We start from the raw sequence: 25380 nt of genomic DNA, 5'->3' as shown, positions 1-25380 counted from the left end.
CCCCTGCAGATACCGAGTGGATGTGGGAGCAGACAGCAGTGATGCAGCCTCAGTGCATGAGGGTGTTAAGCTGCCAGCCAGCAGGAAACTCATTTCCTGCACCATTATGAAAACAGCTGATCTGTGGTACTTTAAGAAGGGGGAGAAAATAAAGGACAGGGGAAGGAAGGCCCCAGCTACATAAATATTTACTTTTGCACAATGCCTTAGCCACCTCCTTCTCCTGGGGGCTGAGAGAAGAAGGGGCTCCTTGCTGCTGGGTCTGTTATGTGGTGACAGGGGATGGGAGAGCTACCAGTGGGCAGCCAGCAGCTGCAAAGCCAAGAAGCAGCTTCCTAGCCTGATACTGCCCTGCTTGGCACCCCATCTCACTGCAGCATGGGGATGTGCTGCTGCTGCTCTGGAAGCTTGTTTGAGCAACCTGCCTGGGCTTCTTTTCACTCCATGGTCTTTCTCACACGAAACCAACCAGCTGAGATATCCCTGCCAGCAGATGCCCCCAGGGGTGACTTGTATATAAGGTGGTTGAGTGAGGAACATTAACAGCGACACTGACCCATTGGTGGGCCTTGGCGTGTGCTGCTTTATGGTGATGTCTGATGCCAGAAGATGTAAAATAAGATTTAGAGATCTGTTTCATGTAAGTGGTTGATGTGGTAACAGAAGTACATCAAGCCTGTTCCCCCAACCTGTTTAAACATGGAAATGCTGGCTAATCTCACTTCTCAGGATATGCACCACCATTCAGTGAATAAACACAAGGGATTTCATGTTGTGGGTTAATTCTGCTGCTTGAAATCAAGCCCCATCTGTGGCCAGATGACATCTCTTTTCTTGGAAAGGGACCAAGGTTATGAAGACAAGGAAGGCAGGATAGTTAAAATATGTCAGTCTTTTGGGTCTAAGTAAAGACTGTAAGATTTTTTTAACTTGAAAAAGAGCTTTGGAATGATATGATCAGCTTCAATTTACTCCAAATACTGCTCTATGCCATTAAGCTGTTATCAAGTTTTGGTTCAGTTGCAGTAGTTTTATGGATTTAGAGTAGTGGGAACAGTCGTAGCCTTTATACGACTAGAACATTTTCCCCTGAAATGTTTGCTGTGAAGACTGCAGTGTTGTGCAGGAACCTGAGGTGAAACTGCATGGCAACAAATAACAGTGGAAATGACCTTTCCTAGCTCTTTTCATTGTCTGTTCTGAAGTAACTTCTAAATCTAAGGATTTATTTCATGAACAATGCAGGGATTTAAATCAGATTTAGTTTTACATTCTCATTAATGCATCCTTAAACTTAGTAATAAAAGTTAAACTTTTTCACCTATTTCATTTTAAGCTGCAAGCATGTCTGATTCAGCAATGTCTTAGGATGATTTGTCAGGAAGAGAAAATAAGTCACATCCTTCTTCCTTTTGGCATTAATAGGGAACCAGAGTAATCCCGTACCCACAATATTATTCCAGTCGTACTTGCATCATAGCCTGGAAATGTTTGTAGTCAACGCAATGCTTTGTAATGTTTCATCCTTTGAAGTTAGATTAATTCGTGTCACATATTCAGATCTGCACAGCTATAATAAAATACATATTTTATTTGCCTGTGTTTCTTAACTAGCCCTCATTTTCTGATCCTAGTTTTGCTGCGGTCAATGAGAAATGAATGGATTTTAGTGCTTTTTATCTGAATGTACAGCACCAGCTCAGCCATAGAAGCACCATCTCACAATTGGTGCCAGAGTGACTGTGTGTTTACAGACATCCTGGTGCACCTAAGGAGTGTTGTTGTGTGTGTGCAGCAGCAGTCCTTCAGAGCTTGAGCACCTTCATCCTAATTGCTGTAGCTGACACCCTCTGTGAGCTAAGGCTTTCCACAACCATGTGAACCCTTATTCCTGGCTTACATTAGAGAAATCAGCTCCCCCATAATTACTGTCAAGCTGCAAGGTAGGCAGATATGTAAATATTTTCAGGGTCACGGCTCAGCTCTTTACTTTTAATATACTTTGTTATTAGTAATCATATTTGAAGAGATTGCAAATCCCACCCATAAGTTTCTGTACTGCCAAGGCTGCTCAGCCTTGACCCTCTGCTCCCAGCAGAATCATTGGATTTACTGTTGACTTCAGCAGAGGTGGTTACAGCGGGTGTGAGTGCTTTTGAAAAGCCTTTCCCTATGTTTTTCTATACAAAGCCCATTGCTGGGGCTGCCAGATTATATGACACTAGGTTTTAAAAAGACTTAAGAATGAAATCAAACTGATAAGGAGGCTAAAATGGAGTAAAGCTAAGCAAAGCCAATTTGCTTTCCTTCTGAAGTGAGGCGGCCTTTGCAAGGTTTTAATTTTCTCTCACCCAAGTGGAAAAATAATCGATTTGGGTTCATTCCATGCTTGCATGTTGGGTGTGTGGAGATGCTGCTCCCATGAAACCCCTGGGACAACTTCCCTGCTGTGTGTGGGTCAGCTCTGGAAGCACAGGGATGGCTGGAGCCCGCACAGGTGCTTGGATTTGATTTCTTTCCCTCTGTCATCTGTAGGGTGTGATCTTGAAAAGCATCAGTTATCCCAAGGTTAGTCAGCAATCCTCCTCACCGCTCACCTCCAGTTTTTCCCACTGCCACAAGTGGCTTCCAAGGCAGAAACAGAAGGTGGGTGGGATATAGGAGATCAGGATCTACCCCAAGTCTCACTGCACTGACTTTTGGGGCAAAAAAACAAAAAAAGAGGCAAGTGAGAATTTCCACATCTCCCCATGGTGTTAAAAGAATAAATCTATAAAGTATCACGTAGCATTCAAGTAATGCAGCAGTAAATCCCTTCTGTAATTACCTACAACAAAACAATGCCTTTATCACCGTGCTTACAAGCCGTGTTCACATCTGTCTGCAGATGTCCCCTGGAGCAGGGTGGTCTGTTGCTGTAACAGCGCTGATAAATGCTTTACTTTTACAGATTAGATTATTCCTTGTTGAGTTGTTCTTCATTCCACTTGAGGTCAGCTATATTCATCATCTGACAAGATTTTCTCCCCCTGCACCCCTTTCTTTCACAATTAGACCAGATCTAGGAATGTTACTAGGGGAGCCAATGAAGACGAGCCGTGCTGATGGGGCTGGTGTAATGAAGGCTGCATTCTGCTCCTACCACCCATTCCCAGGGGCAATGCTCACTCCATGCAGAATTGCCCTCTCTACTCCCCTGAGAAGAAAGGCAAGGTGTTGTAATCCTCTGGTAAGCCCTAACACCGGCAGGATTTTTGTGTTTGTTTCCCTCCTCGTGCTTTATTCTCACAAGCCTATAGATTGGCTGTATTTCTCTTAAAAGTTTCTAGGCTGCTATTCATCCGCTTTTAATTAAAGCAATATAGGGAATTAGGGCTTTCATGGGGGTGGTTCTGGTGATGGCTATATGGTGTTTTTGTTGGTTTTCTTCCCTTCTGAGTAAATGTGTGGAAGTGCAAGTTTGAGCTTAGACTTTTTAATTACTGGGATGTTAAATTACTACATTATGGTGAATTGATTTCTTTGCAAAGGAAAGGAATGTTCTTGGCTGCTTGCCGTGTGTAGTAGGCCATGTAGGAGTGAAGGGTCCAACGCTTCCTCCTTGGAGGACTGGAGGGTGTCAAGGACTGATATAAACATGAGCATCAAAGGGCTGTGGGTTGGCATGGAGATGCAGTGTGGCTTTCATGGGACAGCATGAAGGGGACTGGGGCACCCCAGTCCCAGCTGTTTTCCAACAGTAGCTTTTGCTCTGCAGGAGGCTGCTGGAGATGTGGTTTCTTGTGGTGTTGGGACCATGGTAAAAGTGCACGGGTACAGAGCTGGATGTATGGCAGAGAGAACCACTCACTTTTTATGTGATGAAGGCTCATGAAACACGGCCTTGTGCAAACAGAGGTTGGTATGGGCAGGCTGTAGGAACTTCCCACTGGCATATAGGGGACACAGTCTGGGCTTTTTCTAGGCTCCAGATGTTGAGGAAGCCAATGAAAGCCTCCTTCCCATTCTATTGGGTGGACAAGTGAAGGATCACAGGAGCAGGTCTCAGGCTGACCTAGAGAAGCAGCTGGCTTTTCCACCTGGACTGTTTGGATTACTTCAGAATAGTTTTACAGAGTGAAAGACTCGAGCAGGAAATTTTCAGAAGAGCCCGAGTGCCATCTGACCCCTGCTCCTCTTTCTGAAGTGTCAGTGTGCTCCTGCTGCGCTTGTGTATTTGGAAATTCGACTTTTGTTTCAATTTGGTTAGTTATTTTAATACAATGGAAGGAAAGCAGTTATCCCGAGCATCAAGAGCATCGGTGTGCTGGCAGGAAAATCTGTATTTACTAGTGGTTCCGCAGGGAGGATGGATAATCCTTTTGAGTCCCATTAACTTCTGTCTCTTACTTCTGTCATTCTTGCACATTGCTTCTTTCCAGCACATGGGCACAGCTTCTCTTTGTTTCCTCACCCCCATGCAGGGCCTTGTGGTGCTGCAGAGTACGCAGTGTGGGTGCTTGTGTTCTTTCTGAAGTCCTTTTTGTGCCGCTCAGTGCTGGTGAAGGGCTGTCCCCTCAAGGCTCCTCTCATTTCTCCTCTCCTTAGCAGCCTGAAGCTGGCTGATGTCTGCCACAGGATCACAGATGCTGCATATGTTCCTAATCTGCATGTATCTGAGCTGTGTTCTCACTCCCGGCAATAAGACATCATTTCTGATGTCAGTCAGTTTAGTTTGCTTTGCAGTCATACTGCTGCTGGGGCCAGACTCAGCTCTCATTCATGCTTTTTTCATTTGGAGACGTGCAGTTCCCATTCTGCAGTGTTCCCCTACTGCAGTGCCTCTAAAGGTCCAGGAAAGAGTTTTTCTTTGCAGCTTTTTTTGATGCCTGCAATTCCTCAGGGTATTTCAGGAGCTGTGTGTTTGTTACCAACATAGGTTTCCTGGGGGTTATGGAGAAAGAATGGAAGAGTCCCTTTAATCCTCCTGTGCTCTGGATCCCATCTGAAAACTGAGCTGAGGCTCACAGCACAAAGCCTTTGTCCACTGCTGATCTGCTCATCACCACGTCCCTCCCTCACCATGTCACTCACCTTGGAGAGCAAAGCCTTTGGAACTGACCATTACTGAAGTGTGTGCAAAGGCAGATTTATTGTTTAAGAGCCACAATAGAACTGACTATTGCGACTGTGGATGAATTAATGTTGGGCTGTCCCGTGTTTGTACAGTATCTGGGATGGTGGGTTCTACAGGATTTTGGATAACATCTTCAGGTTCCCTGCAGAAGGCCTGTTCCTCTCCATCCTGTCCCCTCTGCCCTCACACCACTGGTGGACTGTGACATTTCCCCTCTCCCTTTCCACTCTGCTGATCCTGAGAAGAGCCCTGCTTCTGTCCTGCCCAGGGAAAATGTGAGGGCTTTTTCTGCTCGAATCGCCATGGAAAAATGTTATGCGGGGTGAGGCTGAATTCTGTCCAAACATAAATAGAGTAGCATACCCCAGAATATCTTTTAGTCTAAACCCTGCTCGGTAGTTGAAAGTCCCAAGTCCCAATAAAGTCACTGACTAATGAACATTACTCAGTTCCTTTGGGTGCTTGGCTAGGGGCACTCATAGTTTCCAGTCATACGATTACTTCTTTTTACATTAAGCCGTCCTGTTTTCTTTTAGTCTTTCAGACTTAAAGGAACATTGAGTAACTTCATTCTGCTTCTTAATGGCAAAGTCAAGGGATTCCAGAGGCATACATCTTGTTGATGTCCCTTCCTTCTCGCTGGAAATACCTTCTTTATCTGTGGTGCCAGTTAACTAACTGTTAATTATCTATCTTCTTTTCCCTCACTCTTCTGGTTTTCTTTTTCTCACCCCTTTTATATCAGAAGTGAAAACAGAATTGGGTTTTTTCAAGCTGAAGTGTTTCTCAGTGATACGCAGTAGAGATGAGTCGGCATCAAGACATTCGCTCTGCATCCTGCAGAAAAGAGGAAGGGATTAAAATTCCTTTTGCAAATGATCTGAGTAAAGATCTTGGGGAAAGTCAGCTGCAATTTCTGGATAGTTTAGTATTGAGTCTGTGTGGAGAATTAAGAACAGCTAACCTCCAGATTTATCATTGGCCATGCACATGGAGAACCTTATATTCAGTTCCTTATGGTGTCTTGCAGGAGTTTACCTTCAGGACTCTGTGTGTCAGTTAACCAGGTGGTCTGTGTAGGTGCACTGATGGAGGAGATGTGTTGCCTGCTTCTGAAATCTGAGTATTTCTCTACTGAGGAAGTAATGGCACTGAACTATACACAATCTGTAATTGAAATGTACTGGGGTGTAGTTTCTGAAACAACTGTGTACAATAGCTGATGTGTGCCGCAGTCCAACTTTAGGGCCATGCCACGTTGAAATATTTACCTTAACTCATTGTGGGCCAATGAGCATTCAGTAGAAGTATTGCCAATTAATGAATTACCTCCATCTGCGGAGTCTAAGCAAATTTTGGATGACAGCACTACACCTCGGATTATAACTAAGGATAAAGGAGAATCCCATGTCCAATTGACCATGGCAAATCCAATTGAAACTGCAAAGGGATATTTTCCCTCCCATTAGGCAGAATGTGATTAATTTCCCATGTGGAAAATTGTTCAAGACAGACGTGCTCGTAAATCATGGCATAAGAGATCCTATTACTGCAAGCTCCATCAAAACCTACTGTGCCTCCCAAAATAGCAATAAGAAGATAATTATATTAGCAGCCTTTCTTGTTATTTGATGTATGACTGACATAGACTGTAAGCTTATTTTCTGCCAGATCAGAGTTTCTGTTTAAGGCTGGATGCTTTGATGGTTGTGGACATTAACAATAATCCTTGGTTTCTGACACTTGAAATTAAAAGTATTACAGGAAACTTTTTAAAATGGATGATTGAAAGCCAATAGGTGCAAATGAGCCCACAGTTTGAAGTGATGCACTCTCCTGGAATGAAGACTTTAAAACTTCATACCCAAAAAGAAACTCATTTTTACCAGCAAAGATTCTTGAAGGAGCTGTTCTGGGATCGACCCAGGATCTGCAAAAGGGGATGTTAGAGTTATAACTAACTTAGTCACAGGATTACTGAGGGTATTCAAAGCGGGAGTTGACTTCTAAAAGCTGCAGGAGGGTCTCATGGTTCTGATGTCAAAAACACAGTTCAGTGCTGGTAAGTCAAAGCAGTGCAATAGATGAAGAAAAAGACTTGTTGCAATCCAGCAATGAAGTTTCAGTAGGTTTGAGGCTGTTCCAACAAAAGCTACAGCTCAGTAGTCAGCAGCAGCTGGAAGGCCAAATGTGGCGTTTGAAGGAACTAGGCAGAGAGTGGAGAACAAAACACAGAGCTTCAGCAGTGGAAATCCATGATTTCCCCACATTGTGGGCACTGTGTGTTGTCTCTCAAGAAAGGTGTAATAAGGTGCTGAGAAGGATGAAATAGAGGATTAGAGAGAGTGAATTTTCTTCTGCATGAGGAGAATAAATAGATGAGAAGTTTTCTGTCTGGCACAGAATTTTATGGCATCATGAAGGATTTGAGAAAATGACAAGGACATGATTATTTTTGATTCTCAGAATGCAAAAAACAGGTACAGCTTCTGAAATTCAGAAAGCGAGCTTAAAATGAAAAGGGAGTATGTAATTACGTGACATATGATTAAATGATGAAATTTGTTTCCAGAGATCTCCACAGGGAATGCACCATCTGCGAGTTCAAGAAAGCACTCGTGCAATTTTTGGAGGATGGAGTCAACAGTGGTTATTATAAACAATTTTTAATTCAGAAAAAGTCTGAGACCTGATGTGCAAGAATGGGGAATATGTATCAGGAGATGGATCCTATTGCACGAATCTTGTTCTTTGAATTTCTTCCTTGGTTTTTTTTCTGACCGTTCATGTGGACAGGGAGCAGGATTACAGATAGATCTTTGACCCAGCTGAATGCAACAGTCTTACGTTGTTGCAGCAGAGTGGATTAAATCATCTGTCCTTTGTCAGTGTGTGATAACAACTGGTGAAACTGCTGTCTCAAACTGTAGACACATGGCTGGTTATTCTCCATCTAGAAATGGAGGAGATGGCGTCTGACCACTCTCAACCCAGTACTTGGAGACCACAAGTCTGCAGGCTGGACCACCCCAGTGGGGTTATCCAAGGTACCCAATAGTGGGACTTTATAACTCAGGCCAGACCTGCATAGCACTGCACACCAGGACACAAAGGCAAACAGCACTTGGGGAGCTGCCATTCCAGTGTGGTGGCACAGAGGGAGAAAGACCAGCTTGTTTGGTCATGTATATTTTGTTAGTAGTCAGTCCCGTTTGGCTGCTCCATGTCTCCTTGGCTTCAAATGCAATTAATCAGGGCCCGAAAGGGTAATTATCAGATCACATTCCTAATTCAGATTTCTGTGCCTATTCATTTTACTGTTTTTTCTTTAGTTTAGCAATAAATTTGGGGTTATTTTTATGTTTTTATGCTGCTCGACCCAGTGATCCTTATTAAAAATAAAAAATAACAAAATATTAGTTTCCAATCTGCCCTTTTTTCCTTTTCCCTGGGCAGTAAAAAGGCCATATTAACCATGAAAGGGAAACGAAAGCATGCATTGGGTCCTGCTGTCACCTCGGCTGAGAGCACATTTCCTTTCAAGGGGCAAGTAATTGGTGAGAGCATTAATCCCTGAAAAGGGCTTTTTATTCTGCATCTTCCAGTGGGGGAAGCTGCTGATACCTGACAGCTCTGTTTTCTCCTGGCTTCAGATGCAGGCTCTTTGCATTACCCAGGAGAGGTTCTATCTAGGACAGCAGCTCTGTCTTTCTGAGATGCTCTTGCGTATGTAAGCAGTGAATTTACTTGTGGAGGAATCTGGAAAAAGAGCTTGATATTTCAGGGAATGAGTCTCAGCCCTCACACGGTTTTAGCAGGCAGGACTGGTGCTGAGATGTGTGTATTTTGTGTTAAATGGCATGAGCTGGAAATGGCTGAAATGATCCCATCTGGGAGAGGTAAGTGCAACAGAGGCCAGTCATTGTGCTGTGAGCACAGGGGAGGCAGGGAAAGAGCTGTCAGAGTCAGCACAGAGAGGGGTAGGCCTGGTCAGACCTGAATGTGAGCTGGAAGTCGAAATGCCCTTCTCATCTGTGTACTGTCAGCAATCAAATGTGCCACTGCACCTTTGAAATCAACAGCGCTTTTATCAGGGATAGGAGCAGCCAGAGAAGAAATCCTTACATTAGACTGTCTTAGTGGCGCATTAAAAAGATGTCTGGAACCATCACCTGCAGACGAGCTTCCCATCTCAGGCTGGCCAGCAGTGATCTGGTTATTGCTCAGTGCTTTGCTTCCATGCCTGTCTGCTAAAAATTCAGCTTAAAGCTGGTTTGAGGTTTAGCTTGAAGGACTCTGGGTGAGCATTTCCATTTGGAAAGAAAGAACAGCTCTCTGTTTTCTAAGCACAGGGAAGTTTGTTTCTGAATACTGCTCTCTGAAACCCTAGCTGTTGATTTCCAGCCTCTGACAAGCACTGGCACCTAGTTACATTTGCCGCCAAGCTGTTTGTTTGTTTAATTTCTGTGTTAATTGGTGCCTTCCAAATACCACAACTGCTGTGAGGAGCAGTGTCCCTGCCAATCTGAGTGCTGAATTTCACCTCCTGTAATGTGGTACATGTGTACCTGGCAGCTGACTTAATTGAGGTCTTCCATAGGACAGAATTTTGCCTCTTTTGTGGCAGATTGAGGATTTGTTTTTCATTAGAATAAATGTTTAAGACATGTTTTTCTGGCCATGAATGCTAACTTAGATGTAGTTTCCTTCTACATCCTTCTGTAGCACAGGGACTGGCTTTATTGCTGCTATTACTGTGTGCACATTTTGTCATCTTTGTTTCCCTACCCCTCAATTTCTACCTGCAGCATTCCTATAGGAGCATATGCCATAGTACTGAGTTATTGCAAGACCCACCTCCTAATAATAATAATGAAAGACTTTGATCTACGTGGTGTGAGTGCAAATATTATTTTATTTGCAGCTCCAACCAGCATTAAGGGTGGAGTCTCCCAAGCGGTGTTATTGCCAGTCATGCCAGAGGATGTGGCCGGGGCCTTACTGTGCTTTTCCAGTGTTGTTTGGCAAGGGTGTGGTGCAAACCCACCTCCCTGCAGTGACCTTGCTGCAAGGTCTCCGACCCCAGTGGATGTACGAGAGATACTCTGTCATTGGTCCAGTATCTCTGGCTAAGTGTCACTTGTATTGATGGCAATCTCATAAAAGCTTATAAGACAGTGGAAATGTTTTAATATGCACAGTTAATTAAGGCCTGTGCTTTAAAAGGCTGAGCAGGGACCATGTGGTCTTTCCATAACACAGCCAGTGTCAGCAGATAGAAGTCTATTGACTTCAACAGACCATGGCAAGGCAGGTGCTACATAGCTTGTTTTCTTAAAGAGCAAATAAAGAGTTGGTGTAGCAGCAGGGGCAAAGTCCAGAGCGTTTTGGTTAAGAAACATGGTACAAATGCATTTGACACTCATTTTTCCACTCTATGAGGCAGGAGATGTTGTAGCTCAGATGATATGAGCATGTTGAGTAGCAAACAACAAGAGCAAAACTGGGGCTGCTGGTTCTCAAACTTGTTGTTCCAATGAATAGTGATCCCTGCAGAGTGCCTGTGGACCACTGGTGATTTGGAGATCACAGGTTAGGAGCCACTAACTACCTGTGTGAAAGCAGGCAACTGGTGTCTGCTGTTACAAAAAATAAGCCAAGTGTTTCAGCACAAGTGGTGAGATGTGGTTGATGTTTTACTCATCTATTTGGCATGATGTCTTGATAACTTGAGTGATAATTCAGTCCTCATGCTTTCATATTTTAGATGACTTGGTCCTGAAGGTTTGGACGTGGATCTTTTTAGAGAATGTTCAGAGAAACAGAGGGTGCAGCCAATGTCTGAGCATTCAGGCTACTACCTTAGGGAAGAAGTACATGTAGGCAAGGCAGATGCTTGTTTGGATCTGCATAAGCTTTCCTGTTTTCCTGTGCCTTTTGTTCATGGTGTGGCAAACTTGTATGCAAAGAGGAGGATATTCCTGCATCCTCTGTGTAATGAAACCCTGTCTCTTTCCTTAGGTAGTGTTTCTCATGTTTTGAAAATGTGACCCTATTGTGGCTCCTCACTCTGTGAGGCTCTGGCTTGCCCTCAGGTGGGTTCCTCCAGGTGAGGGAGTTCTCAGTGATCATTGGCTGCAGGTGTAAATACTATTCTCTTTCTGCTCTCTGACAAACTGACTGCTTTCTGCAATTCAAAGCGGTGAACTCTTTGCATTCTAATCTGACAGCTGCAGCCAGTAATTATGAGAGTTCACTTTCCATATTGGAGAAGCTGAGTTGTGCAGTTCTGGGAGGCAGCAGTTTCACCATAGAAGCTGAAGGCTTCACTCACACCCCAGCACTCTCCAACCAAAGAGATTTGGAGTCTTGTGCTCCAGTTGAGTTCTTCTTGTGTGAGGTAGTTGTTTTGCTCTGTTGTACTTTGACACTTTGCTGTCAATAAGGTGGTGGGTCTCTGTGGTTATCTGGTATGTACAGATCAGTGTAAAGGAAGCCATCCCACTGTAAGAAAACAGCAAGGAGAATTTCTTAGCACTTTTACCTGCTCATCCCAGACCGAATGTTGTAAAATTTGCCTGCACCATGATTCCTACCTTGCTTTAGTGCACTGGAAGATTTGCAGCTGGTGCAACTGAAGAGGAGATTACAGAAGCAGCAGGTTGTTTGGATGATAGCAGCAGGACGTGGAGTGGCAAAAAGTAGCTCTTGGCTTATGCAGAACACTGTACAAACAGTAACAGAGCTGTTAGCTTGAGATTTGCACCCTGTGGCCACCATCTGTCACTCCTGAATTTCAGCATCAGTGTTCATGGCTTTTATCCTTCTTCCAGCTGTGCCAAGTGCTTGAATTCCCATAGTCTGTTCTGGCTAAGCTGCTCTAGAGTTGGCACTGTTAGCTTAAGAGGATAAGCACTACGGTCAGTGGAAGGCAGGCAGGTTCAGAGGTGGTAGGAGCTCTTTGCTTATGGGCAGTCAGCCTTGTCTCTTGCCTGTCTTTGGTTTCACCTTGTATTCATGTATTCTGCTATCAGTTCTAATGGAGGAATATTTCTCTTCCTAGTGATGTTATAGTCAAGCCATGTTATTTCCCATGCTTTATTTCTTTTCAGTGGCTTTATTTAACATTTCATCTTTTGCACATTAAAAGCAGGATCCAAGTACAGAAGGACACCCTCTGTCCCCCATGTCTCAGAGCTATGTTATTATTGCATGTGTTGGCTTTCCTGGCAGTCCCATCTGTCTCCATCACCTCTTGTCACCTTCTATAGTAATTTCTGCTGATTAGCAAAGCCTTTATCAACTGAGGCCCTTTGAAAGCCTCGTTCAGCCAGCAGTTCTGACTGTCACGAGTTTCTACTTAAGTCCTTCCCCCTCCCACCAGTGGAAACAGCATGAATCATTTCCCTCCCCTTTCTTTGTCAAGTGCAAATGGCATCAGTGTTAGGACCTGGCACTGGCTCCCCGACTCCAGGAAATCATGGATGAAACAATCCATGGAAACTGGGATCCCCATGTGAAAGCGAAGCATTATTTTATAAGGAACACACCTCTGTTTTGGCCACTGTCAGATTGCCAGTCACATGTACGTCCATGAGTAACATAAAGTTGTTCTTCTATCCCATAGTCTTGGGTTATTGTTTTACATTGCAAGGTGGCAGTGCGTATTTAAATACACCATTTGGGAGTTGCATTGCATGACAGGTGCCTGAGAGCTTTCTTGTGGGACTCTGGGATGCATCTCATGGCATAAGCAGGTTGAGGAGTCATATCAGATTGCACATTTATGCTTCTTCAGTGTATAAAAGTAAGAACAGCTATGCGTAAGTAGAAGAAGCCTTCATAAAAATACTTTAGCCACTAAATGGTGTTAGTTGCACTGGGGGAGGCTGATTAGCCCAAAAGGAGAAGCTGTAACTGTGCCTTGTAAGTAGACTCTCTAGGAATTCAGTCTTACATTGAATACATTGCTTGGCAATTTGTATACAGACCTGGTACCTCTCCAGTTCTTGGGTAAAAAGAGGAGAGAACCAACAGCACAGTAATGGAAAGATCAAGAGGCAGAAACAAGAGCCCTTTCCGGCTTTTAGGAGACAGCTGACTGATGGAGCCTCCACAGCTGTAGTTTCTATAGTTGGAGGCAGCAGATGTCTTTATAAACATAAATCAGATGAGATATTATAGTATTTTTAACAGGCCTATTTGTATTCAGGCTGTCCATTGTTGAGTATTCATCATATGGTTTGCTTCTCTTAGAGCCCTCTGAAGTGCAGTGACTGTGCTCGAGGTGCAAGATTGAATGTGAACATGCATTTGTTTGTCCATTGCCCCTTTTACATTGTGTTTGGGCTCTTCCTAACCTCTGACAGAGAGACGGGCAATGTTCAGAGGATACTCTCAAGCTTGCAGAATCAGCAGCTGCTGCATTGGCGGTCTCTGGGACTGCTTTCTTCTTCCTACTTTGTGTACCCGCTGTGTGTATGGGAGGAAACCGGGTCCTATGGGAGAAGAGGTGTGTGGTCATGGAATTAAAAGCTGCACCTCTATACACACAGAGAGATGAAGGGATGACTTAAGATGTCCCCTACAACGTTAAACCTGATACTTTGCCTCTTATCCACATTAATTTCCTAGGAATAATATTTTCTTTGAAGAAAAAAGGATAAAAATAAATATTGTCATCCTGCATTAGCAGCAGGACTGGAGCCCTATTTCTTCCCCATGTCTCTCTTTCCCAGTGCTTCTGTCTGCTGAGTCCTTCCTACACAGGTTCTCTTCATCCTTGGCCTGGCCTGTTCCTGACGTGTGGGTGAATGAAAGGGCTATATGAGGTAGTGCTGTCTTACAGCCCACAGCTTCCAAGTCGAGCCTGAGGTAGTGCCTGAGAAAGGTTAGAAGAGCTGAAGTAAAACTCATTTTGTCACTGAGGGAGGAAGCAGCTCTGGATGTGCTAGCATATAAGCAGGCCCCTTCCTTAGAGATGTGGAAACTACCCAGAGGAAAAGCCAAGCAGCACTCCGCCCTTGCAAGGAAATTACCCATTTACAGCCACCACAGGACTTCCCGCTTCACCTCAGTGCTGCTCAATGTGCTCCCATCCGCTGCCTCCACAAGATTTCCTTTCTGGGGCCTCTTAGAAGCCATATTCTGCTCTCTGCCTGCTGCTCGTTGCTTTATCTCGCTTACAGGGTGATCCTAGCTACCTTGTTAATCAGTGCTTTCCCCTGCCAGGGGTCTGCATCCAGCTGCACCCACTGAGAAAGCATAGAGGAGCATACAGCCCTGAAGAGATGGGAGAACTTGAGGGAGCAGTAGGAACTCATACATGGTCTGTTGTGCTTCCTGCTGTGTGGTCATGGTGGATTCAGCCAAACTTCTGCTGGCACAGCCTTTCTTCCTAGAGAAGGGGAGAAGCTGGGCATTTGGGAAGCCTTCCCTCCTTAGTGATGTGCCCATACCCCAACAAGGAGGCTTCTCTGCCCAAGCATCCCCATATCTGCCTGGTCAGGGTCCATCCCTGCTGCCCATCAGAACAAGATATGCTTTCTGACCATCCTGGTTTCTTTCTTGCCTTTTATTTCCTGGCAATGCTGATCTGAGATATTTGGCCTTCCCCAGATCTCACTTCTCAAAGCCATGGATTGGGCAGCCACACATCTGCCCCACAGCCCCTGCACAGCTCTTTCTAGCTTTCAGTAGCAAAATGAAAATTCCCTTTTTTCTGAGGGATAAAAATGGAAGCACCTCCTGGACTTTGCTTCATCCGAACACCGCAGTCATCCTGATATTTTCCATATCCATTTAAGGACTGAATGGAGACTTATCATATCCTGGGGTCTTTTTTGTACTCTATGTTTAATATAACGTTCTTTATTATATTTATCTTGTTTCTTATGTCTGAGACTTTCATTTATTATGTTACTTTGAAGACTGGGCCTCCCTGTAAACTGTCTTTTTAGGAAAGTTGAGTCTCATTTGCAGTAGATCTTTAATGTGTTTAAGTCTTGGGATCTCATGTTTTTATATGGTCACCAGTTCTACTTTTGACGCATGGCTTTAACTGAAAACAGAAAAGCCAAAAAGTGCAAATGTTTCCAAAATGCCCCTTTTTCTTTGCAGTACATTTATAAAAGTTGCAAAGAAATGCAAAAATCTCCCACAGCAGCATTTCTGGAGGAGAGAAACAGTCTGTTCTCTACAGTTACCCCATACCCCCTCCCAGGAAAAGAGCCTTACTGCAGTTATGCAGTGCAAGTACTTTGTGACCCTGGAGAAACTAAGAAATGTTTTGTAAGTAGAGATGATTCTCCACATTTCCTGGGGGTAGCAGCAAGAAAGCAGCAAGATTTTGATGTGTCCAACATCAGTGCAGGAGATGGACATGTAGCAACCATTGTTTAAATCATATGAACGCCTTGGATATGTATGGAAGGATTCCCATGTGCTCTGTGCTGTTACCTCCAGGCTTTGCATCCTACAGGGATGGCTCAGCACCAGCTTTGTGGTGAGATAACCGCGTGGAACCAGAGAGATTGGTGGCACTCTGAAATGATGACTTTACTTCAGATGACAAACCTACTGATGAGTTTGATCCTGAAATCAACTCTGATAAGGCACTTTCTTCTGTCTGAGGGAAAAGACTTTAACAGTTTACAGAGTAGCAACCAGGAGGAGGAAAGGCAAACAAAAGGGGCTGAGCCTGGGAGGATGCAGAGCCTTTGTTGCTGGGCTCTTGTAGGCAATGATGTCATTAACCTCTCAACTTTTGTAACCATGACAAAATCAAAGCCACATATTCAGATTTGGGGTCTGATTTCACTTCATAGCCCATTTTCTTATCCCACCATCTATGGATTAGTATCTCACTTGCCTGCTGGCAGAAGAAGTTTGGATCAGGAGGTGGTATATATGCCAGCAGTTTTTACTGCATAGACATTTCATGGATTGAATAATGCTGGCAGATACTGTTTCTGCACCACAAGGATAACGTATAATTTATTCTTGTCTCAATACATTAAAAGAAATTCAGCACAAAAGAAAAAGGGAAGAAAACCACCAAAAAAGGATATGAAAATAAAATCCCTTCGAGCCAAAAAAATACCAACTCCATGACATCCTTGTGTGTGGGGAAACTCAGCTCCTCGATTATTTTGATAAACTTTGTTACAAGTAGTATAACACAAAACCCAGCTATTTGTTTAATCTTAGCTGACTTGCAGAAATGTCATACATTAAGGACACTGAGGTTATTATTTTTTCACTTTAAAGAAGAAAAGAAAAACAAACAAGTTTTTTTTTTATTATTTGCTTTCCCTCTGTAGATTTATGAGGTATCTGTCACCCAAACCTCCTCTTTCCTTGTGCACTGCTGCTCTGTGTGCAAGGCTGGGAGCACTGCGCTGGGAGGGGACTGGGTGGGCAGTGATGGGGTTGTGATGGAGCACTGATCCCAACATGCCAGAGCAGCACCATGGTGGAAGTGAGTCATAACTTAGTATCTGTTTGCTCCAGCACTGAACAGTAACCAAATTTTGTTTACATTATTTGTAAAGTAATGTAAAAATGTACAGCTACTTGCTATCCAAAGTGGAGGTGATGTTCCTAACCCCCCCCTATTCTCTGTTTCCTCCTCAGGTAAGATCCTGTTCCGGAGGAGCCACGTCCGAGATGTAGCTGTGAAGAGGCTGAAGCCCATTGACGAATACTGCAGGGTAAGGAGCTCCAGGGGAGGGTGTATAAGAGCTTTTAGGTGTCTCACAGCTGTCAGCTGCACCATGCCTTTCTCCCTATTTACTACCAAGAGTTTCATCTATGTTGAGCACATCACAAGGGGGGGTGTTCTTTAGGAAAAGATGGTCCATCCCAAACACGAACATGGATTAATGAAGCAGCTGTACTGCCCATCTGAAGCACCATGTTGGTGCCTTATTTAATCAGAAAAGTCCATAAGCACAGTCCACCCTGCTACGGCTCTTCACATAGAAAGTGGTTATATTTCTACTTCAGTCTTGATGAATGCAAGAGTTCAGTGTGCAAAGAGGCACAACAAAGATGGCATTTTCTTCTCTCCCTGCCCGTCTGTGCTGCAGGAGGGAAATCTGAGGTATGCACAGCACTGGAGATGGACTGGCGGCTTCCAGGGGTGTTTTCTTGTAAGAAGTGAAAGCCTGGAAATTTATGGCAGGGCAGAAAATCCTGCTGTGTGGAAAAGAGGGTTAAGTGACCTGGTCTTTCCTTTCCAGCTTAGACTTCATGATTCAATCATAATTGATCCTCTGACAGTAGATTAAAAGTTATTTCTATGTAGGACCGATACCTGACTTTTGGGGAGGTTTTGAGCACGTCAGCAAATAATTTAAACCCCATACTTCCTCTTTTCATTCCCATGGGGTTTGTTTCCATTTTTAGAAAGTCAGAGGACCGGGTGGAGGGGAAAAACTCCATTCCCAGTCAATTTGCTCATCCACAATGGTGAGCAGATCACTGCAGTGCCTGGGGCACACTGCAGGCAGCAATGACATGGCCCCAGCAAACTCCTGCCTTCTGCATCACCCGGGCAAGAAAGCTGTAAGCAAAGTCTTATCTCATGAGATCAGGCTTTCTATATGACAATTAACACGCTGTCTTCCTGCTGACGGCCAAGTGGCTGATTTAAAATGGTCCCACCGCGTTGCCAGCCTCCCTCCTTCAGACAGGAACTGCCGGCGACGCAAACAGTCAGGACGAATGTCAGGGTTCACCCAGCAGATGCATGGCAGAGAAAGCAGTGATTTACTTGGTGGGGAGCCCCCGCCCCAGGCTGGAAACTGCTTATCAGGGACCCCATTGTCTGCACCCAGACAGCCCCAGCCCAGCACTGCCCTGCCACTCACCTCCAAGGAGTGTGGCGTCACCATTTGTGGTAGTTCTTTTTGCCAGATGAGGACTCTCTATCCATTTCACCTGGAAAGATGAAGCACAAATGTGCCCTGGGAAAACATGGGGCAAATGCTCGACCATTTGTTGTTTTGTTGCAGGCTGTCTCTGACAAAGCACAGCAATTTGCATGGCTGAGAAGCAGGTCTGACTTCTGGTTTGATGTGTTGTGGTTCCTGCTGGGGGAATGGGACCAGGGACAGGCAGGCAAAAGCTGTCTTAGAGTTTGTGAGACACTGGCAATATGGGGAGCCCTGCAAAAAGTATTGGCCAACAGCATGGGTCTTGTGGCCCTGTTGAGTTCTTTGCAGCTGTGCCAGCTGAGGGCATGGCATCACAGAGACACCCAGGCCACTGCTTTTGCTAAAGCCTCAGGAAGCTTTAATGTTGTGATGAAAAGTGGAGTGGGACATACAGGGAAAGATGTCCAGGGCATTTCTCTGTGAACATATGAAAGTGAAGGTCTGGATGTCCGATGTGTAACCTGAGTGAGTTAGCAAACAAGTTCAGTTTTGCCTGTAAACATGTGCTGCCCACTGGAATTGATGTCTCTGGATGATTTCCCTCCTAACTCTAGGCTTGGAATTAGCCTAGTGAGATTCAAGGTCTTCTGGGCTCCATAGGCCTGGTTTCCTTAGTGTTTTTGTTTTGGAGTTTTTGATGATGTGAAAGCAACACCAACTTCACAGCCTTGTCTTGCTGGGGACATTTTATTTAGTAAGCTTCTGATCTCCCAAACACACCTCCTGGGTGTGCCTGCCCACTATGCATCACTCCATATGGAAGAAAGACCAAACCACCACGTTCTCCTTCCTCAGCCCTCTGGGAAGACCCAGAGCAGTATTGCAGGCTGGCACCTTTGTGTCAGTGCTGACTGAGGGAAGCGTCTCTATGCTGGGGAGCTTTGAAGAGATGAGTCACTTGGTCATAAATGCTTCAGTTTGTCGCATACTTTTATGCTGTCCCAGCTGGAGGTGGATTTATCTTGAAACTTATGGGCTTTTCCAGGGTGCCCAAATGCACATGAGCTAAACAAAAATTAAATGAGCAGATCACATCAACTCCAGGAAACATAGTTATTCTTTTATAAAAGTTTACAAGTTTACTTGAAGAGTAAGGAAAAAAACGCAATTGCCTCCCTCTTGGTCTCTCAGTCTGAGCTCTCTTTCAAGATTTTACCTTTCTCTAAGCTAGGGTAGAATTAAAATGGAAATCTTTTGAACTTCATCATTCATTTTTACCCTACCTTTCAGAATCCTGATGTGTTTAGACCAGCTGCAGTAGCAAGAGTTAATTATTTGCAACATCTCTTTTGGTACCTGGTGTAGAACTGACTTTCCAGCTTCTTATGGCCCTTTCATGTCAGAGCCCTTTCTATGTGTCAGTCATTTCCAAATTTGCACCTTTTATCCACCTCACCTCAATGCTTTATTTATTCTCACATCTCTCTATTTCTCCAGTCCGAGTCACTGCCATGCACCCTTCACCCAAGTCTGTAGCATCGTAGAATGGAATCACAGAGTCATTTGAGCTGGAAAGGACCTTTATAGGTCATCTAGTCCAACTCCTCTCCAGTGAACAGGAACACCTACAGCTCTGACTGTCAGTCTGTCAGTGTTTGCTATTTGGCCTCCATAGTTCATTTCTGGGGGGTTTAAGCTTGGGGGAAATGGGAGGCTCTCAACGAAACAGATGCAAAAAGTATTTTCAGATAAGTAAAACTATTTCTCTCTCTTCTGAGAAGTGAACTACGGTAATTGCACTTTCCCTCTTGGTGAACTCATGACCATTCCTAAACATCTGCCACAACCAATTATCGTTAATTAGGATGATAAGCAGTTGAGAACAGGATACGTAATATGAAAAGTCAGGGAGCTGTAATCATGCAGTAGTCAGCTGTCTGTGTGTGTGGAGCTGGGACTGACCCCACTGAGCATAGGGAAGCCGGGTGCCTGAACCCCCTCAATGTGCTGCTGGGAGGGCCTGTGCGTGACTCACCCCCCAGAGCTGGGTGTCTGCAACGGGGCACATAGATTCTCCCCAGGAGTGCTGGCCCTCCTCCAATGGCTGTACAAGTGGTTATGCAAGTGTGGCCAATCTCCAGTTTTAGACACAAAAGGTTTAGCAGGGTGAATATCCATGTATGCATATCCACACAACTCCTGTGTATCTCCATTAACGTGTGTCAGTGCATCTGTTTTTTATAAATGTATCTGTGTTAAATGCAACACGCAGCACTCAAGGCTTGCTTAAATGCTGTGTGTTTCCTTACCCACGTGCATGCAGTTTAATGTAATAAGTTCTCACCGAGCTGTTTGCAGTCCATGTGACCCACAGCACCGAGTTCTGGCCTGCACCCTGTGCTGTGCTTTGCTGTGGGTGCTGTGTGAGGCAGCCAGCCGGTCGTGCTGGGTGCCAGGGGCTGATTGCTAACGCCCTACCTGACATGACAGCTTTTCTAATAGCTTTTCCAATCACCTGCGTCTCCATGAGACTGTCTGAAACCTGTAATATAGAGAGACAGGCATCATTACAGGCTGAAATAGCACATAAAAGCATATCTTCTAAGGAGTGTGTGAGGTCTAAGCAGCTCGTGTCCGCCAAAGAAGGAGCCTCACTGATAACACTTGGCAGTGGTGCAAGGATGAATTCTGCTCACTGGCACTTTTTATCTCTCACCTTTCCTGAGCAAGATCCTTGCTGTTTCTGGATGTGTGCTGTTTGCAACTGCATGTATTTACCTCTGTTTTCTGCTTACCAGTAAGAATGTCACATCCCTATCCTTTCCATCCTTTCACCATCTGTTTTCCTCTTCTCTCCTTGACCTTGTAGTCCTGCTTTCAGCCTCCTGCAGCTCTGCCAAGGAGCCATTTTGCTGGAATGTGTATTTGCCCAAATGTGTATTTCCTCCTTGCAGAGGAGCAGAGGTGCTGCATATCTCCTCAATGCATTTTTTGTTCACTCTGAAGTCACATTGCACGTGGCTTCCTCATAGGCAGACTGTGTTTGCCATTTCCTAAATCAGCATTGAGTCTCCACTGTCCATAATCAACCAGCTCAACCTGGTTTTACTCATTTATTTGCACTTTCTTACCCTTTCTTAGCGTTCTTTCCTCTTTCTCTGTGTTTTGTTCTTTAGAAACAAATACAAATTGATTGGCTGCAGAATTGACACCTAAGCTCCTCCCAAAACATGCCACTGCAGGTTATAATCAGGTGGTTTTCATTTCACCTCAGTGCACTGGGCTGAAAATGGCAGTGCTCCCGGAGGTGATTCTGCAGCAGGAGAGCCAGCCCTGCCTCAGGGGCACTGGGTGCCCAAGCTATGTGAGCTGTGAGCTGTGTGTGGAACAGCTTCAGCTCTTTGCTTCTTGTCCATTGCTCTCTGCCTGGGGAAGAGAAGAGCCAGTTCTGACATCTGAAGCCTTTTTCTTAGGCAGAGCAAATATCTGCAACATGTAGGGAAGTGGTGTTTCTTTGAGAAGGCGTCTGATGTCCAGGACCCCCTGTGATACTTTTAACTTGGATATTTATGTTTCTCTAGTAATGATATGTATCATTTGCTGTTGGCCCATTGACTGCACAAGATCAAGCCCTTAGAGATTTCAAAACACACTGTAGATATTAAATATCTGAGCCTCGTAACCTTTCAGCAGATTAGGTAAGTGTTATTGCTCAGCATTTTAAATGGGTAACAGAAGATGTATCTCTGCTGAATTTCATGGAATGAGGTTAAGTAACCTGCCCGAACCAAGAAGGGTGTTAGTAATGGAGCCAGCAATGGATCGTGGCTCCATACCCTGCTCCTCAGACAGCAGTGCTGCTCTGCATAAGTCTTATCTCCTGCTTGGGATTCAGCTGAATAAAATGTGCTTTAGTGTCTGAGGTGGTGCAGCGTTTCTCTTCAGCATGCCATAATCTTTATTGTTCCTGGGCAGTTGCTGCTTTCTCAGTATTATTCTTGTTCATATGCACCAGGAATAAGGGCAGAGAGCTCACACCTTTGTTGCATTGTTGAGCAAAACAGGATTGAGTGGATAGCAATGGAGGCTGAGGTGTCTTTCAATCAAAGCAGAGGATTTCAGTTTTCCATCTGTTAGTCTTGATCCTGCATTAGCTATGCAGTCATACCCCAGCTAGTGCCAGGCTTCTGCCACTGATGCTGCTTCTTTGTAACAAGGTGTTTTTTCTGTAGCACAGTTGCTTGTAGCCATAAGTCAGCTTCTCTTTCGTAGTCTTGCTGATATTACTTGAATTTTCCTTGCATTTGTATAATGTCCCTCAAGCAGGGAAAGGTAAGCTGTAGATCTGGAAGCACTCATCTTGTAGTTTCAGGCCACCTCAAACAGGATCAGGTTGCCTAATACTAGAAGCTGCTGCTTCAGATAAGGGTTTTTACTTTGGGGGGCTGTTTTCCTTGATGTCCCCAAGCAGGAATAGTCTTGGAAACAAATTTGTTCTCTTCTGAAGTTTGCCTAGAAGCAGACACATTAGCAGACTGCCCATCCTACCTTCACACTTTGGCTGGGCTTCTTTGGCTGTCTGAGCAAGATAAAACAGATGTCTCACAGGTTAGTATAACCAGTTTGCCCTAATGCACCTTCATTTAGCTCTGCTGTAGTTTTTCATCCATCTCTCAAGATTGTTTGTCCTACTTCCAACCAGCAGATGAGCCAGGCAATCTCATTTTGTCAAATGGATTTACAGCACTTCTAAGAAGTTTGGTCTATATTTAACCTGTGGCCTGTTTTCACCATAACTTAGCACGGGGGAAGGTTAATTCCAGCTTCGTCTCCTCTCCTAATGGTCACTTCTGCATTAAATCTCAGAATTATGACATGTGAAGCTGCTGTTTGTGGGCTGGAGATGGCTGCGTGGTTTCCTTGGGCCCTGTCTGGCTCTAGAGCTTGGGCAGCAAATTCACAGCATGATTCTGCCTTGTGTGCTTGCCTCACCAGTTTCCAGTCCACTTCCACGTAGTGTGGTTCGTCCTAAATTATACTCACTATTGCTGAGTGTGACGAGTGCTGCATATCTGTATCTTGCAAAGTGCATGGACATTGTTAGCCAGGATGCACTGCAGTGAAGCTGTCATTGTGTAGAAATAGCCTCTGGGCCTTTTTTTTTTCCTTTTTTTTTTTTTTTGTTTCAGGCAATTAATCAAATTCCTTTCCTATTAATTTAGGAACAAATTGTGTGCTTTTGTTTGTTTGTTTTCTAGCAAACTCTGCTAAAACAGAAAAATGTTGACAGTGCTAAACAGAAAGCTTGATGGGGAACATTAATCCATTGTATGAGTGGGTGTTGAGTCTACAGATTTTCATTGCTTGCATTTCTATGCATTGGCTTAAGAGCTTCGAAGCACTTGCCACGCTGCCTTGTGGTACCGTGCAAACCTGTCACAGAATCCCTGCCACAGAGCACTTCATCATTTCAGTATAATGCTTTTACTGACGTGGTCCAAATTCTGCTCTTGGACACACAGCAAAAAGTGACACTGGCCAACTCTAGGTACCATCCCTTATCAGAATTCATTTCCCACTTGACATTTGCAGTCAGGTTTGCAATTCCCTTTTTTCTCAGATAAGTAGCTGGGCCTGATGCTTTGCTTTTCGATTTCCTTCCCCCTGCCAAGACTGTTTTGCCGTTTCTTGCTTGGTAGTTTAGATACTTGAGGCCATGTTTTTAAGTTGTTTCTTTCTTAATGCTTGTCCCTCCTTGATTCCCTTTCCAGGCACTGGTTCGACTTCCCCCTCACATTTCACAGTGTGATGAAGTCTTCAGGTTCTTTGAGGCTCGCCCAGAAGACCTCAACCCTCCAAAAGAGTAAGTGCTGCATGCATTTCCAGTTCTTCTTGGTTGGCTGGAAGAAAGATGAAGGTCATTCACTTAAATACTACTGTGAGCGTGGGAACAGATTTTGTAGCTTTCAAGCACTACCTTAGAAAATGCCCAGCAATTACGTATAACCACTTGGGTGTGTGGAGGACAGAGAAGTCGAGCAGCCCTCAAACACATTTTTCAGCCATCCCCCGCCCACTTTTGCATTGTTTCTTGCTGATGCTTCTAATGAGGGAACCTCCCCTTGCTTGTGAGTTTTACCTGATAATTATCACCAAGGACTCATTTAGTTGGCACAGCAGCAGGGGGAAATCCTGCCAGTAAGTACTCAGCTAATAATTACCAGCTGCTCCTTTAAATGTACTCCTGCCCACAGATATTTAGTTATCTGAAGGGAGCAAGATTGTGGTCCAAAATTGTCTCTGGAGAACCTATTCTTTCTAAGCAGGAAGCTAAGAAAAAAGGCTGGGAAAAGAGTTTCCATTGAACACAAAACAGAATCATAGCCTTTACCTTGGAATAGACAGGCTGATTCATGGTGATATTGTCACAGTTCAGAGAACTAGTTTATCCAGGGAAAGCATTGGCAAGAGAGTATTTACGAGCAACTGTGCTACCTTGCATGATATTCCCTTTTCTCTTGTATAACAAGCAGGATGTATTTTGTTGTGCTCCTCAGTATTATGTTTTGACTTGGTCCCATTGTGTTTTGTGCAGATTTGTGGCACGATTTGAAACCTGATGGCAGGCAGTGTTTCTGTAATCTGGTTTTACCTGTATTAGCACAGACCAGTAGTAATCTCAGAATCATTGAATTGTTAAGGTTAAAAAGACATTTAAGATCATCCAGTCCAGCTCCAGCCCATCCCCAGTGTGCCCACTGACCACATCCCTCAGTGCCACATCTCCACATTTCTTGAACACCCCCAAGGACGGTGACCCCACCTCCTTCGGCAGCCTGTGCCAATGCCTCACCACTCTTACTGAGAACTGACTTTCCACAACGCACAACTTAAGGCCATTATCTGTCATCCTATTGCTGTTACCTGGGAGAAGAGACCAACCTCCATCTCTTTACAACTTCCTATAGACTCACAGAATTGTTGAGGTTGGACACGACCTCTGAGATCGTCTAGTTCGATAGAAAATGGATATAAAATTGGAGAGGGTTGTTTGCCACTTTGGTGCCTTCAGTACTGGTTGACAGCAGAAAGCTTTGCATTGACTTCAGCTGTCTTATGTTGGACCTGTAGCTGTGATGTTAGTGTAGAGGAGGGGACATTTGCATCTTGATTTCCAAACTTTCTCTGTTGTGTACGTATGGCTTTGATCATATTGGCGTTTGTACTGAAGCAAGTACTGCTAGTGCAGCTGAGAACAAAGTCTTTTTGTTTGTGAAATGAGAAAAGGAGCAGCTTTAAAATGAAAAGCTACTCTCTGGAACTTACAGACCATCATGATTTTCATTTAAGTCTGATAAAGAAGGTTTTCAGAGGTTGTTTAAGTCC

The 25380-nt window shown here is 44.4% G+C and overlaps 1 protein-coding gene across 5 annotated transcripts in view; it reads left to right on the top strand.

Moving 5' to 3' along the window:
- The window catches only part of SH3PXD2A (SH3 and PX domains 2A), a 223760-nt gene that overhangs the window by 71943 nt on the left and 126437 nt on the right, over positions 1-25380 (top strand). For all 5 annotated transcript variants that reach the window (XR_001556150.2, XM_032445343.1, XM_015867111.2 and 2 more), the window contains exons 4-5: positions 16751-16827; positions 23766-23857. Coding sequence is in view for 4 of the 5 variants with exons in the window: in XM_032445343.1 (XP_032301234.1) it covers positions 16751-16827; positions 23766-23857 (169 nt within the window). In the remaining variant the exon portion in view is untranslated. The remainder of the gene's footprint in view (positions 1-16750; positions 16828-23765; positions 23858-25380) is intronic.

Source organism: Coturnix japonica, chromosome 6 (genome assembly GCF_001577835.2).
Source record: "Coturnix japonica isolate 7356 chromosome 6, Coturnix japonica 2.1, whole genome shotgun sequence".
NCBI classification, from domain to species: Eukaryota; Metazoa; Chordata; class Aves; order Galliformes; family Phasianidae; genus Coturnix; species Coturnix japonica.
The sequence above is the reverse complement of the archived record's forward strand: the minus strand, read 5'-3'. Positions and strand labels throughout refer to the sequence as shown.